General features: G+C 38.2%; 2 protein-coding genes across 2 annotated transcripts; both read right to left on the bottom strand.

Annotated features, from left to right (window-relative positions):
* Positions 1–1,213: 1,213 nt before the first annotated feature.
* Positions 1,214–3,435, bottom strand: LOC147857907 (uncharacterized). The gene has a single exon (XM_087327140.1). The coding sequence runs from the start codon at positions 3,377–3,379 to the stop codon at positions 1,466–1,468; it is 1,914 nt and encodes a 637-aa protein (XP_087183266.1). The 5' UTR covers positions 3,380–3,435; the 3' UTR covers positions 1,214–1,465.
* A 2,275-nt stretch (positions 3,436–5,710) lies between these two features.
* LOC147857906 (tubby-like F-box protein 13) lies at positions 5,711–10,576 on the bottom strand. Its single transcript, XM_087327574.1, has 4 exons — positions 10,216–10,576; positions 7,762–7,852; positions 6,127–6,256; positions 5,711–5,981 (listed from the first exon to the last, which is right to left on the bottom strand). The coding sequence occupies exons 1-4, from the start codon at positions 10,501–10,503 to the stop codon at positions 5,711–5,713; spliced, it is 780 nt and encodes a 259-aa protein (XP_087183700.1). The 5' UTR covers positions 10,504–10,576.
* Between the last annotated feature and the right edge of the window lie 3,631 nt (positions 10,577–14,207).

Below are 14,207 nucleotides of genomic sequence, written 5' to 3'. Positions count from 1 at the left end.
TTAGCGTTGCAAAAAGGCCTCATTTAGAGAGGAATCTAGTGATGCATCATTAAGCAAGTGTGTTGCATCCCATCTTCCAAACCATTTTTCCATATCTCGTGTTTAATCAAAACACAAAATTTTGTTTTTATGCATCTTTTGGATCTTTTTGGTTGCTTCCCATGCGATTCTAGGAAGTTGATCTAAGGGACTTTTTTGAACCTTAAGCATGTATTCAACAACCCTTTCCATTGCCAAGATCTCAATGGGAAGTGATCCCGTCTCAAGGAGGAGGATGTAGGTGTTTGTTTCTTAACTTGTAGAAACTTTGTACGAAAATGTTTTTAGGCATTTTCAAACTCTTTCCAAGTAGATTTAGGAATGCTACCACCCCATGCTTCCACCCCATAGAGAAGGACTGATGTCACCAAAGTGTTGAAAAGATATTTCTTGAGGACCCAACACCTAATATCTCCACGATTGCACGTGTTCTCAAATGCATAATATGCTCGTTTTCCCACCTCTAAGCGGCATGTAGCACATTCATTCCATCTATGATTTGAAGGAACTTCAAGGCCAAGATATTTGAAGTTTTCCACACATTCAAGTGGCTCATTATTGTACATAATGCATGGCTTATCTCTTTTTTGGCTCTTCACAAGCATAATCTTTGTTTTAGAGCTATTAACATTTAATTTCGTTTACATGCAAATTTTTTCCAATGGCTTCATAAGCTTTTGCGCATCTCCTAAAGTATTTGCAAAAAGCACTACATCATCCACATATAGCAAACACATAATGAATACATTCCCAATTGTAACTTCTTCAACACCTTCTTCCTTTACAAACTTGGCAACCATTTCTTCCAATTTCATCAATGCGTAGACCAAATAGAGTTGGTGAGTGGGCATCCTTGCTTCACACCAATAGTGCTATTGAAAAATTCTAAAAGTTTATCGCTCATACGCACACAACATATAAGCTTCTCATATATTCGAGAGATTGCAAGCATATATTCACTTGGCACCTTAAGTTCTTCTATTTGCCTCCAAAGATAATCACAAGGTACCATATTGAAAGCTTTGTTAAAGTCTAAGAAATAACAATATAAATCTTTACCTCTAAGGCGACTTTCCTCCATTAGTACTTGAAGGGTGACAAGGTGATCAATGGTGCTATGGTATTTTCGAAAACCAGCTTGCCCATAAGCTCTTTTACCATTTTTTTCAGAGAGAGAGAGAGAGAACTCATATATGCCATATCATTTGTCTATAAAATGTGATAGAAACATCGTGAAGAAAACATAGACACTCATTCAGCTAACACATCTTAAAGAGAGATTGTGATGGGCAAGTTACAAACACCATGTGGTGAAATGCATACACAAAGTTTTGATGACAAAGACAATGATCTAGATTATATATGATACAATAAATGTGTGATAGGCACAAATACCCAAAGTCGATATAACATTATGGAAAATTCCCTATGACGAACGTGTGAAGATACGAAACAACTTTTTCCCACCCCCAAATTTATCCAAAGCATTCTTCTTGGCCACGCTTGCCAACTTCTCAAGCCCGACCACTGTCGGAGGAAGGATAGGTCCGGATGTGATCCTTTTCCTGTATGCATTACTGCCACCCGAGAAAGCCAAGAGGGCGGACATCGGGAGCCGTTTTGCTACCAGGATACTTCTCCTAGGGTCAAGGAGATGCATGAGGCGCGAGATTCCCTTCTCGTCTGTCCCGAACTCTTTGCGGTTGCGATTCGCGAGCAACAAAGTAGAAAGAGCCTGACTCGCAGCTTCATGATGTGGCTTGTGCTCGGACTCCAACATGTTGTTAAGGGAGGCTACACACCCGGTCTCACAGAGCTCCTTCTTGAGGTCTACGTATGGGGACAAGCTACTGATGGCCAAGGCCGAGGCTAGCTTGAGGTCAGACGGGCCAGTCTCGAGAAGATGGGCAAGTTCGGCCACGTAGCCTGCGGACACAATTTCCTTTGCAACCGCGGCTGACGTGGTGGCGAGGTTCGAGAGGGCTCGGATCGCCGACCCTCGGGATTGGATTGACAAGTCTCTCTTTTCGAGGACCTTCATAAGGCAAATGATCCCGCCCTTTCGCACGATGGCCATTTTGAGGCGTCCATCTCTACCGGATGCGAGGTTCTGGAGGGCCTCGATAGCGTTCTCTTGGGCGAGGGATGTACCGAACGCACCGGACGAGCCGGACATACCAGACGAACCGAACAAGACGAGTTGAACGAGGGCCTCGACAGAGCCTTGTTCAGCGAGGGGTCTACGGAGGTGCTCGTGGGATGCAAGGTTGCGGAGGGTGCCTGCCGAGCACGCGGCAGCGAGCGGGGTGCCGGACCCGCAGAGCTTGACGAGGGGCGGGATGCCGCCGTGGGAGGCGACGGAGTGGGCATTCTCAGGGACAGACAAAGTGAGCTCAAAGAGGGCCACGGCCGCCTTCTCCCTCGCCTCTGGGCTCCCGGACTCGAGGATCCGGACGAGCGGGCGATGGGCGGACCCCTCCCGCAAGAGCCGCTCCTTGCATTCTTCGTGGGACCCGGTGGCTGTGGCCAGGAGGAGGGACACAGCATGCGCGGCCCTCTCCCGGATTGCTCGCGAATTCGAATCGAGCAACCGCACAAGTGGGCCCACGAGCTCAGCCCGCCTTCCTCCCGCCTTCTTCTCCGGATCCTCCTCTTCCTCTCCCAGCAGCTGATCGATCAAATCTTGCAATGCCGCTTTCTTCGCCTCATTGTCTCCGGCTCCAAGCATTCTCGCATCGACCAAGAATCCCCCACCATGCAAGCTATCTCCTCTCCTCCTACTCCTCCTACTCGGAGGAGGATCGTGAGGCGCTGACATGGCAGCACCAGCACCTGAGGAGCTGCCATCTGGCGCTATGTGGCGGCGGGAGATGGATCTAGCCCTCGCGTCCTGCCGTACGCTATTCGCCACGAGCTCGAGGTCCCGAACACACAGCTCCAGCCTTGCCGCCAGCGTGTCGAGGTTGCTCTGCATCAGCAGCTTTCCGCCATAGGTGAGATCGATGCTCTTCCGCACGAGGATGCTGCATTCTTCGAAGCAGGCCATGATGGAAGGTAGGATGGCTTCATCCAGATGGGCAATGTAGGTATGGCGGAGGAGGAGCAGGCGGTCCGATGATGGTGGTGATGATAATGATGATGATGATGTCGACGAATCGGAGGTGGTCCGCAGAGATTGCAGAGACTCGGAGATTTGTCGGATCCGAGACGTAATGACCATCCATCTCCCTTTGAATGCTTGAACAAGAGTGGCCTGTGTGAGGATGAGATCACAGAATCTCTGAGCTTCCTTGAGATTCCTGTGTGAGCATGGCTCTGATTCTTTACCCTCGGAGGCCATCACACCATGGATGGCTTCTTCTTATCATCCCCCAATCAGGCCCATGGAACAACACAGCAAAATTGAGGCTCAGTGGTATTAGGGATGGATTGCGAGGGGATCTGATTTTGGGTCCAGTAATGGAAGTAGCTCAAAACCCTAATTTAAGATGCTTCAGAAAAAAGAACACAGAAGACCCCAAAAAACAAAAACAAAAAAAATAGCAGGCAGCAAGTTCAACCTAGACAGGATTTGACGAGGAAATGTGTTCAATTGTAAAGATGCTAAAAAATTTCAATAACAGAAGCACTTCATTAATCCATCCTCAGATAATTTGAATAGCAGAGGAAATAAAGGATTAACGAGGAATTGGGTTGGGTGATTAAGAAGGTAAAAACAAAGAAATTAGGCCTTGATTATGCTGCTGAAATAGTGTAATTAAGCATCTTGACAGAGCGAATTAGGGCAGGTCAACTGAGTGAATCAAGCCTCAGGAAGAGTGTGAGAACAGAGCTGCAAGAGTTTTCGGCCTAGCCATGGATCAAAAAGAGGGAAATGGATTCAGTAAATAAGCATCCACAAAAAAAAAGAGCAGATTTTTCTTTCTGCCAAAGAAGTGACTCGAGAGGAATTTGGGTTCAGTAATTAACTAAGTTAAAATAAAACAAAAAAAAACAGAGTAATTTGAAGGTAAATAAACAATAAGAAAAAAAACAGAGTAATTCTGAAGGTTAAAAAATAAAGCCGAGCAGAATTTTGTCACCATCACAATCTTTTCCTTTTTTTTTTTTGTTTTTGCTACACGCCTCTTAACCCGTCAATTTAAGAAGCTAAAAAACAGTACAGAATGTTTTTCTCATACAATCATCAGCTCCCTCTTCCCTTAGTCTTAGATCAATGCCCTTACAATTAGCAAGCTAATTGAATGACATGATTAGTACATTAATCAACTCTAATAGCAGTCACTGACATGATTACTACACACTAATCAGGATTTAATGGCATTTAATGGCCTGATTAGCACACCTCTAAGATTATCAATTGGGTTTCTATTTAAATACATACAGTGTGACTAAGACGCCTCATTTCATGAGCTGAGACGATGATGCCACAGTAGCAACGACAACAATCAAAGGTACAGAAAGGAAGTACTAGAAAGTACGACAATTTTAAAGAAAACAAAAATAAACAAATAAAAGGGAGACATCTCTTTATTCTTCTCCTTTGTTTTACCTGACAAAAGGAGAACAGGAAAAACACAGAAGACACAGAAAAGGCAATGACTGTCTGGCACAGAAGACACCCACACATCCATTGAAATGTAATACAGTGTCATGATTAGGTTATGTAGGGAAATCAGAGATTGAGAATTTATTAGAGAAGATGGCTCAAGGACAAGTTTTCTGAAAAGAAACAGAGAAGAAAAATGCTTGTAATGAAAACTTTTTTTGGTAAGGGTGCAGGGGAACTCAACTGAAGGCAATGATGAGGTTATGAAGGAAAATCAGAGGTAGAGATTATTAGCGAAGGTGGATCAAGGACAGATATCAGGAAAGAAAATTAAAGCTTTAGTGGAAACAGGATAATGCTGAGGAAATTAGCAGAGACAAATTAAGCACAGGACTTCACATAAGGGAGAGAACGAAACGGAAAATTGAAAGCTTTAATGGAGAAAACTTGGGAGGGTGTTAGATATTGATATGGTCATAACCAAATTAGGGTTAAAAAGACAACACTAATATGACATATCGAACCCAAAGCAAAACATTTTTGAATTTTGTATGTGGAATTGAATGGTAACTATAGGAGGTTCAGGATTTTGCTAATGAATGTAACAATTGAGAGAGCATACATATTGTGATTGTGAGAGCAACGTTGGTAGGGCTTGGACTTGGGCTTGGTCTGGATATAAAATGTGTGTGAAAAGTAAGCTTGAATGTGGTTGAAGACACAGCATTGTATCAAGATGTGATTTGCAAGTCAATAACTATTTGAAGATCTTTCAACATTTTTCCAATTCTGGTTGAAGAATGTTAGAAATGCTATGAGTATGTTGTATACATGTAAATTTGAAGAAGTTCATGTTTCTAGTGAAACCTAAAAAGATGAATTTATCTTCTTGTTTTTTAAGTGTTCCTTTTTATTTCACCTCAGATCATTTATTCACGAATCCATTTGCAAGTTACAGCAAAACATAGAGTTTGCCTGTAAGGAGGAAAGTTCATGACCTCATTGCTAGCCAAGCTATTTCAAAGATTTACCCTAAAAGCCAAAGCTATCCATAATTTTTGAGTGCACATATCCATCAAAGATAGGTACGTTGTAGAGATATGTAATGTTTTCATTTGTTCTTTATTCGTCTACTGCATCTTTGTCAAAGCTGCTTAAGCATATTGCAATAGCCTCTTCAACACCAGACACTGGCACAGAGTAAAGAGTACATCGCATCTGTCTAGGTCCCCTAGACTTTGACTTGAGCTCGTATGAAACGTGAGCAACACCCAATAAACTTTGTTTTCGAACACTCTCTTCACTTGACTGACTGATCGAAGTATTAGTATCACAGCAACTCTGAGAAGGATGGCTTTTGTACATTGCAAATTCTGTTCCCAAAACATTTGTCCTATAGAATCGATATCATGCACAGTGATAAAATGACAAAAATGAGCTACAACTAATCATAAAGAAAACCAGTTAAAAAAAAAGTGCTGCGTCTAATTTTAGAGGAAACCCTCAATAAAAATGAATAAGTTGGTGTATTGACTAACCGTAATTTGCCTATAGAAGTTTCTTCCCCCCAAACCATATCGTCTGCATGCAAAGAGATTATGTACTCTAGGGTAGTTTCTCCCTGAAACTTCTGTGCCACCAAAAGTAGCTTTCCATTCTCTGCTAAATCTGAGAGGAACCACAATAAAAAATAAGGGCCTCATTTATATGGTTGGAACTTGGAATAAAGATGACTTGCTCGTAGTCATTAATTTTGAGTCAAGCCCCACATTGTATTAGAAGTTTAGCTCTATCAAGAAAATTAACTTTTTCCTGTATAAATGATTCCATGCATATCAATGATTGTAAATTTTGACATTAAATTATGTTCTCATATTCTTGAAAAAATAATGTCTAATTTACTGCCCATAGCAGGTTATAACCAATCAATTTTACAGCAAATAAGAGAAACTAATAGATTTCATGAAAAACAAAAATTCCCGACATTTACCTTCAATATAGGTATGCCCATATTCTTATTCATGTAGCTTCATATCACTCTGATACCATAAACAAAATCCTATAGCATCTGCTAGCAACAAGACCAAGTGTGTCCACACTGTGCTCAAACATTGACCACAGACCCTGGACTATGTCCTAAGCTAGCTCCCATTCTCCTCTACAACATGAACATAACACATGAATCAGATATTATCGCATCCCTAATAATGTTACCAATAACCCAGATTAGTCAAGAATTCACATATAAAATACATGAATTTTGATATATCAAGAACGAATATACATTAATTAATATTCTCATGCATAGCATGAACTAGAAATCTACATGCTATGGACTCCTTAACCATGTCAGTGCGACCTCAAGTGTAGTCAAAAGCTCAAATACTAATGTTCATATGAGCTTTGAACAAATATACCAAGTTTCTATTGCTTTTCTATAGTGACAAGTAGACTCAGCCATGAAATCTATGATTCATTACATCACTGAAACATTTTCAGAATTATGTAAAAGAGTTCATATATACAATTACATATACGCACAGAGAACCACGGTCTGGACAATTTGAAAAGAGCCCATCCCATGCTATATCAATAACAAAGCTCCCTAATTTTATGAAATTTACTTATATAAAGTATATATAGTTTAATCCAAAGCCAGAAAGTCCTATACAGATATGTGGTATGATTCAAGAAACGTTGAACTTTTTATACATTCTTATATTAGATCAAATTGTCTTGGGTGGACATTTTGTTTGATGTAGCATCATTGCAAGAGAATATATTTTTTGACAAAGTTGAGAACCTCCCAAGTGTATGTACGAAATGCAAATTTTTTGATACAAATGCAAGAAAAGTTGTATACATATATAGCTAAGGATGAATAACGTATTCTTAATCAGAGTACCTGAGATGTTAAGAGGAGAAATGTGGAATCCTAATGATATATCATCTTCTGTGCAATTGTTGCCTCAAAACTATCAAGTTGATTACAGATTTTAACGGTTTTATCTTATTTTTAATTGTTGCCTCAAAACTATCAAGTTGATTACAGATTTTAACGGTTTTATTTTATTTTTAATTGTTGCCTCAAAATTATTAAGTTGATATAGCATCAAAAAGGCAAAGTGATATATTTTACTTTTCCAATACAAGCATTGAAATAAATAACTTACTGGGTCCGTTCAAACTAAGATATAAGCAATAGGTTGAAGTGGTTCTGTCCCGCTTAATAAAACACCACATAACTGAATTCCTAGGACCAGGCTGCATACAGAAATGGCAAATTAGGTATTTTTCCACTATAATTCTTTAGAAACGAATTGCACTATCGCACTTCAAAACATCATATTTTGTTCTTAGCTTTAGAATAATGTGGATTATGTTGCTGACTAATAATGCAAGAACTAATTATTAGAAGCACTCCGTTTATAACCTCATAATTTTACATCAGCATGTGATATAAGCTATTAATAGCTATCTTTGAGAACTCCAACGGCACACATACGCAAAATAAGGATTCTGGTGATATCTAATGAGTCTGAATTACATGAGCGCTTACGTGAAATTGATAGTTCAGGCTCATAAATATAATCATGTTTTTGATCAAATGTTCAACTATCATGTTTTTTTCTTGCAAATTTGATAACCATTTTCATGTGAATGTGGTAACATATTCCTCATAATCTTTGCCTACCAAAGTCCTTCTATCCAATGAAAATCTTTTTCGAATTTCATTTTTGAGGAGGATGCCATTTCTTAAGTATATCCGCAAGGGAATGACGCTTACAGACTACCTTGAAGCTCTTTAAACTTTAAAATATTTTGGTACCTATCACCTTGCAAGCGCAAAGTTCTCATCAATGGTTTACTCTATATAGCAACCCTGCTTATTTCCAGCAAGTGTGCATTTGGAATAGCATCAAATACTAATCCTTTGACCTTTCTTTAAGTTTCCTACCTCCCTAAAAGTTTTTAATCTGCCCAAAAATTACATTCTAGCGCAAAATGAGAAATAATATACCTGCTTTCTAATGAGATGTAAGTAATGTCACATTTTCTACATCTGGAGGTTTCAGAACCTCTTCATTGATCTCCATCCAGGCTTTTCCCACTGATGCACATGAAGTAATATCCTTTTTCCAAAAATGGAAATGAATTCCAATCCTTCGATCCTTCTTGCAAATTCCAACCTCCGCCTTTCTAGAAGGTTGAAGACACTCAACTTGAACATCTTCAAAAGTTCGTATAAATCAAAGCTGGCAAATTTTGAATGCTTTGACCCGTTTCTAGGGTTCCGCCTTCTTTGACTTTTGGAACCTTTGACCCTCCTAGACCTCTTTGACTTTCTGATTATTTGACCCTTCCAGTAGATTACAACTTCTTGTATTCTAGAAGTTTTAATCCATTTCACCTCTTCAAAACCTAGTAGAAATAAGTGTCTAGTGCAAAGTGGGATAAAATGGCATAAAAGAGATTTACATGGTTACGAAATGTACAGAATGTCAATTCTGTACATAATTTTGTGATATCCCGTCCATGATTTACACATTGGTGGCAAGGACTCTTCTCTAGATCAGGAAATAGCAATTTTCCGTGCAAGTAGACCCTGGCCTCATGGACCATGGTCTCACCACCATTGTCATCAACAGAAAAAGGCTAACACCCCCTGTCATCGCAGGTGCTTTTCTCACTTCAGGGGTCTCTCCATTCTGAATTAACATATGCTAGAGATTTTTCGAAGGCAAAATATACAGTCTATCTGACTTAAGAATCTGACATGTATAGATGACAGGATTCTTTTGTCACTTCTATTTTTATTTACATGTTTTCCTTTGTTATATTTATTTTGGTTTGATATTTTCAACGACAAAACAACATTTTAAGATGTAATCTCTCTTGTTTGGTCTTATTGGCCATTCTGGCATCTTAAAATATGTTAATATATCTTTCTTTACAGGGTTTTGCTTCCTTTGACTTTTGGACCCTTTGATCCTTCTATACCTCTTTAACTTTCTGATTCTTTGACCCTTTCAGTAGATACAAGTTCCCACATATTCTACAAGTTTCTAACCATTTCACCTTCTCAAAATCTAGTACAAAATAAGTATCCGTGTGCAAAATGGGAAAAAATGGCGTAAAAGACATTTACACGCGTATGAAATGTAGGGAATGTCAAATTTACACCTAGCTCTGTGCTCTCCCTTCCATGATTTACACATTGTACATCAATAAAATTCTTTACCTACAGTTAAGTGGGTTAGGATACTTTTCGAAGATTCCATATCCTATGACTTTCAAGAATTATTTAGCACTAGTATAAATTAGAGTCCAACAAAAAATTGATTTACCAAAATCAAACTTAGCTTGCTTTTCCGTATCGATCCTTGAGATTTGACAACATCATGAATGACCTGTCTCCATTTTTTACGCACTAATCAAGCACATGAACTAACATTCTTTTAGCAGTTCTAGATGATATCTCGCTTCCATTGACTTCCTGAGCCTTCTTGCCACTTCAAAAGATATTCCACATCTTTTCACTTTCTAGACGTTTCTAGCCTCCTCTCCAACTCAAGTGCAAATAAGAATCTAAACGCAATAAAAAAACCACAAAAATGGGCACTTACTTGCATCAGAGATGAAGGGAATGTCAATTTCGCACATCGCTCAGGAGGTTCCACGATCTCTTGAGTGATTTTTCTCCATGATTTACACACTGATGCACATGAGATAACATCCTTTCTAGAAGGCCAAGATTTTCCTCTCACCTCTACTCTCTCAATTATGTCTCTCAAAAGGTCTGGAGTCATAGAGGCCCAACAACTCTTCTCTTCTCTTTGTATATGATCACAATTATGTGATGATGATGACATTGTTAATGTGAAGATATGAGAATCAAAGCTTTGATTTGCCATGTTTTCTGAATTAAAGCTTACAGAAAGAAACAATGTCAAAAATACATATTGCTAATAACAACGACAGAGGATAAATCGAGATCAGAAAGTGCAGACACACAAGTATAAAAATCAAAAGAGTATCAGTTCATCTAAAACAAGTAGCATATGAAAAGAATACGTATATATATATATATATATATAGTAAATCAAGTCATCGACAGAACAAAAACGACGCATATGAAAGAAGAAATATATAGTATTTCGATTCATCAACAAAACAAAAACAGGGCATTAATGGAAGGAGATAAGAAAGCTGACGATGGACATTAGTGTCAATTGAGCAACAAGCAAAAACAGAGCATCAATTGATCCACAAAAGCAAAACCCAGATAAAACAAAGAAACTAAGCAATCGATGAGATTACAAGAAAGGATAGCAACAGTCCATCAACAACCCAAAACAGGACAAAAAAGAGCCGACCAAACATGAACAGCAACTAGATGAAGGAAGAAGCAGGGGAATTGCCCCCCCACCCCCCCACCCCCCACCCCAAAAAAAAAAAAAAAAACTAGACAGAATCCAAAGGCTTAATTAAAGAGGAGAAATCAAATGGATTGTATCATTTTTGGAAGACAATGTGGGAAAGTTGTGAAAGGGTCTCAGAAAAAAAGATTTTCATTGAGTTATTTTGATTTACCTCAGAAAAATAGCTAGGTTGCCATGGTTTCTTGGGGGCTGCTTCAGGATGAAGAAAGGGGCTTTCTTCTTGACTCCAACATTATCGATGAACCCTAACTACATATCGATGAACCCTCCCAACATTAGATGGCACTCTCTCTCGCTCCCTCCCTAAACCCTAAACCCTAAACACAAACCCTTCATGGGCCAATTTTGGTCTTAGAAGACGTTACTCTCTCTCTCCATTAATTGTATTTTAGTTATGATGACCGGATAAAAACTCTTTTGTTGTAAACCAATTGTCTCATGGGCCAAATTTGGCCTTAGAAGACGTTAATATATCTTTCTTTCTTTCTTTCTCTCTCTCTCTCTCTACCTAGTCAAAGCACACAATTATATTAATTGTATATAAAATCCACTTGTTAACAACATTTCTTAGTCTCCTCCATAGTACGTAAAATTCGTGTTCGTCTGGCATGACATTCGTTTTCCTACGTTGGAAAACGAATGCGAATGTTATTCAAACATTCTTGTGTTTTTTTTTTGTTTTTTCCCTTTTTTTCATTTTTTAGGTTTATTTACCTCATAATAAATAGTTAATCCAAAAGTATGGTATTTATCATTCGTTGAGGGTGTTTTTCTTACGAGAATGATTGAACCATTCTCGAATGCGAATGCACGTATGGTTCATACTATAGGACTCTCCTCTACCTACCTATCCCTATCCTCTGCCTATGTAGGGAGAGGGACGACCTTTAAAACCATTGGAAAACCTGGATATGCACTCGAGGAAATGATCCCCACATGCTCTAACATCCAAAAAATCCACATAAGAATGCCTTTCAATTTCTTCATATAGACTTGCCTAACATCAAACATGAAAGCATTACGCATATTCCAATTGTGTTGCAATGCCCAATATCGTAAACATTGGAACAATATATGTCGCTCATCATTTGGACCATTTTGAACATATCTTGAAAAAATCCATTGTTGAGACCTCAAATAACAATTGGTTAAAACTTTCCAAATATCTAATAAGTACTTCCATCTTGCGATGTCTCTTCAAGATGCAAGAGATCATACATATCAAAATATACATTTTATGAGTTGCATGTCAAGAAAAACCTTGCTTCATCTTCCAATGTCTCTTCAATATGCAAGACATCTTACATATCAAAATCCACATTCACCACAAAAGGGTAGACATGCATTTAGTAATAAGCTATCAATAACTCTTAGACTCTTCACATTGGCAACATTGCCCAAGATACACATGAGGTGTGAGTCTTCAACTTTGGGTAGGAAATTATTTCGTGGACCAAAATATATTCTTTCCTCCATATGAATACAATCTCCAACAACACTCTAAAGTATATTGAATATACGTGCTTTCTATGCTATGAAACCTAACATACTATTTTGGAAAAGTTTTTTCTTGCCCCGTAAACCACATTTAGGGATTTGATGGGTATCAATAGTGCCCAAAGCATTATCGATTTTTTATTATATTTTATTGAAATTGGTGTTGCCATATTATCATTCATATTCTAGATTCAGGAAAATTTTGCAAACTAGTGTTTGCGAAATTTTACCGAGTATCACATTTCCATTTGGATGGTTATACATTAATTAGCAAATAAAGTTTCTTATTTGGTTGCTCTAAAAATTGAATAATTCAAAGTTTAGGTTGTGGAGAATATTGTTTGGATAAAATCAATAAATTGTGAAGGTTGTTCAAGTTGATTACCATTTTTTTTCCATTGTGCTTTACAAACAATGATGGATCTACATCTGGCTCTTGAGAGCTTGCACTTGATAAGAATTCAACTAATTTTTGATACCATACTCTAGGTGCTTGTTTTTCCAAATAAGAATATACTCCATTAGTTAAAATGACATATAATACACAACTTTAGTCCCTTTAACGGCTAGTCATTACCTACTTCCACATGGGCTACATCACTTATTTATCTTACACTCAATAGCCCACATGTTTGTTCTCTATGTTTCTCATGTCATTCGCGCCCCTCTATCATCTAATGGGAGGGGGGAACAACCATCTCTGTACTACATACTGCCACCGTATATCCACTACAATTTCTAGGTGCTTCTGGGCATTAATTGTAGGTGCACTGTTATCAGTGATCAATCGAATAGTTCCATTCTCCCCTCAGTACATTGCTTTGCATGTGTTATCAAATTTCTCCACATCATCATCAAGACAATTCCAACAAGCATGTCTTTAAGCTATACGATGTTTTTTGTAGCTTGCAAACATAACTAGGATATTTAGGATGCTCATAACCCTTTGGTTGTTCAATATATATTTCCTCTTGTAAATCACCATTCAAAAGAGCATTTTTTACATCTAACCAGTACAAATCCCAATTTTTACTTGTTGCAAGTGCAATCATAGTTCTAATTGTTGACATTCTAGCAACTGGACTCAATGTCTCTTCATAATCTAAACCATATTTCTAAGCATAACCTTTAGCAACTAGTCTGACTTTATGTCTACTAATTGAGCCATTAGAATTATATTTACCTTATACACCACTTGAAACCAATTGGTGTACATTCTCTTTCTTAGGTACTAACACCCACGTTTCGTTTCCAATAGTGCTTGCATTTCATCATCCATTGGTAATCTCCATTTGTCATCTTTTATTGCTTCACCAAATGTTGATGGTTCTTTTATTTTCACCAATTGGGACATATAAGCAAAATGATTAATCATATGTTAATCTTTGGACAAGATGTCTTGCTCTTGTTTAACTTCTAGGTTGAGTTGTAGTATCTCCCCCTTATTCTCTACTTGGCATTTCTATCTATAGTTGATCATCCGCAACTATCTTCTCTTTACCACTAACTTTATTTGTGCCATCTTGGGCATTTAGAGAATTTCTTAACTTACTAGTCCAATCGCTTATATTACTTTTACTTGAACTACTTTAATACTTTGGTCCACTCAAGGTTATGCTTTATCGTGGAAGGTCCTGAATTTTAGGTTATTTTCTTTCTCCAAATTCATGTATCTACAA

Source organism: Azolla caroliniana, unplaced genomic scaffold (assembly GCF_043228905.1).
Source record: "Azolla caroliniana isolate FFs.n. ecotype wild unplaced genomic scaffold, voAzoCaro1.0.p SCAF_11, whole genome shotgun sequence".
NCBI lineage: Eukaryota > Viridiplantae > Streptophyta > Polypodiopsida > Salviniales > Salviniaceae > Azolla > Azolla caroliniana.
Note: the sequence above shows the minus strand (reverse complement) of the source record. Positions and strands in the feature narration are given on the sequence as shown.

What these genes read in the sequence shown, in the direction of transcription:
- LOC147857907 (XM_087327140.1), bottom strand. Translation starts at nt 3,379, where the DNA reads ATGGCCTCCGAGGGTAAAGAATCAGAGCCATGCTCACACAGGAATCTC.
- LOC147857906 (XM_087327574.1), bottom strand. Translation starts at nt 10,503, where the DNA reads ATGGCAAATCAAAGCTTTGATTCTCATATCTTCACATTAACAATGTCA. An exon ending in TCCCTTCATCTCTGATGCAA is followed by an intron (nt 7,853 to 10,215) that starts GTAAGTGCCCAT and finishes TTCTGTATGCAG; the next exon opens with CCTGGTCCTAGGAATTCAGT. An exon ending in ACTTCTATAGGCAAATTACG is followed by an intron (nt 5,982 to 6,126) that starts GTTAGTCAATAC and finishes TCGATTCTATAG; the next exon opens with GACAAATGTTTTGGGAACAG.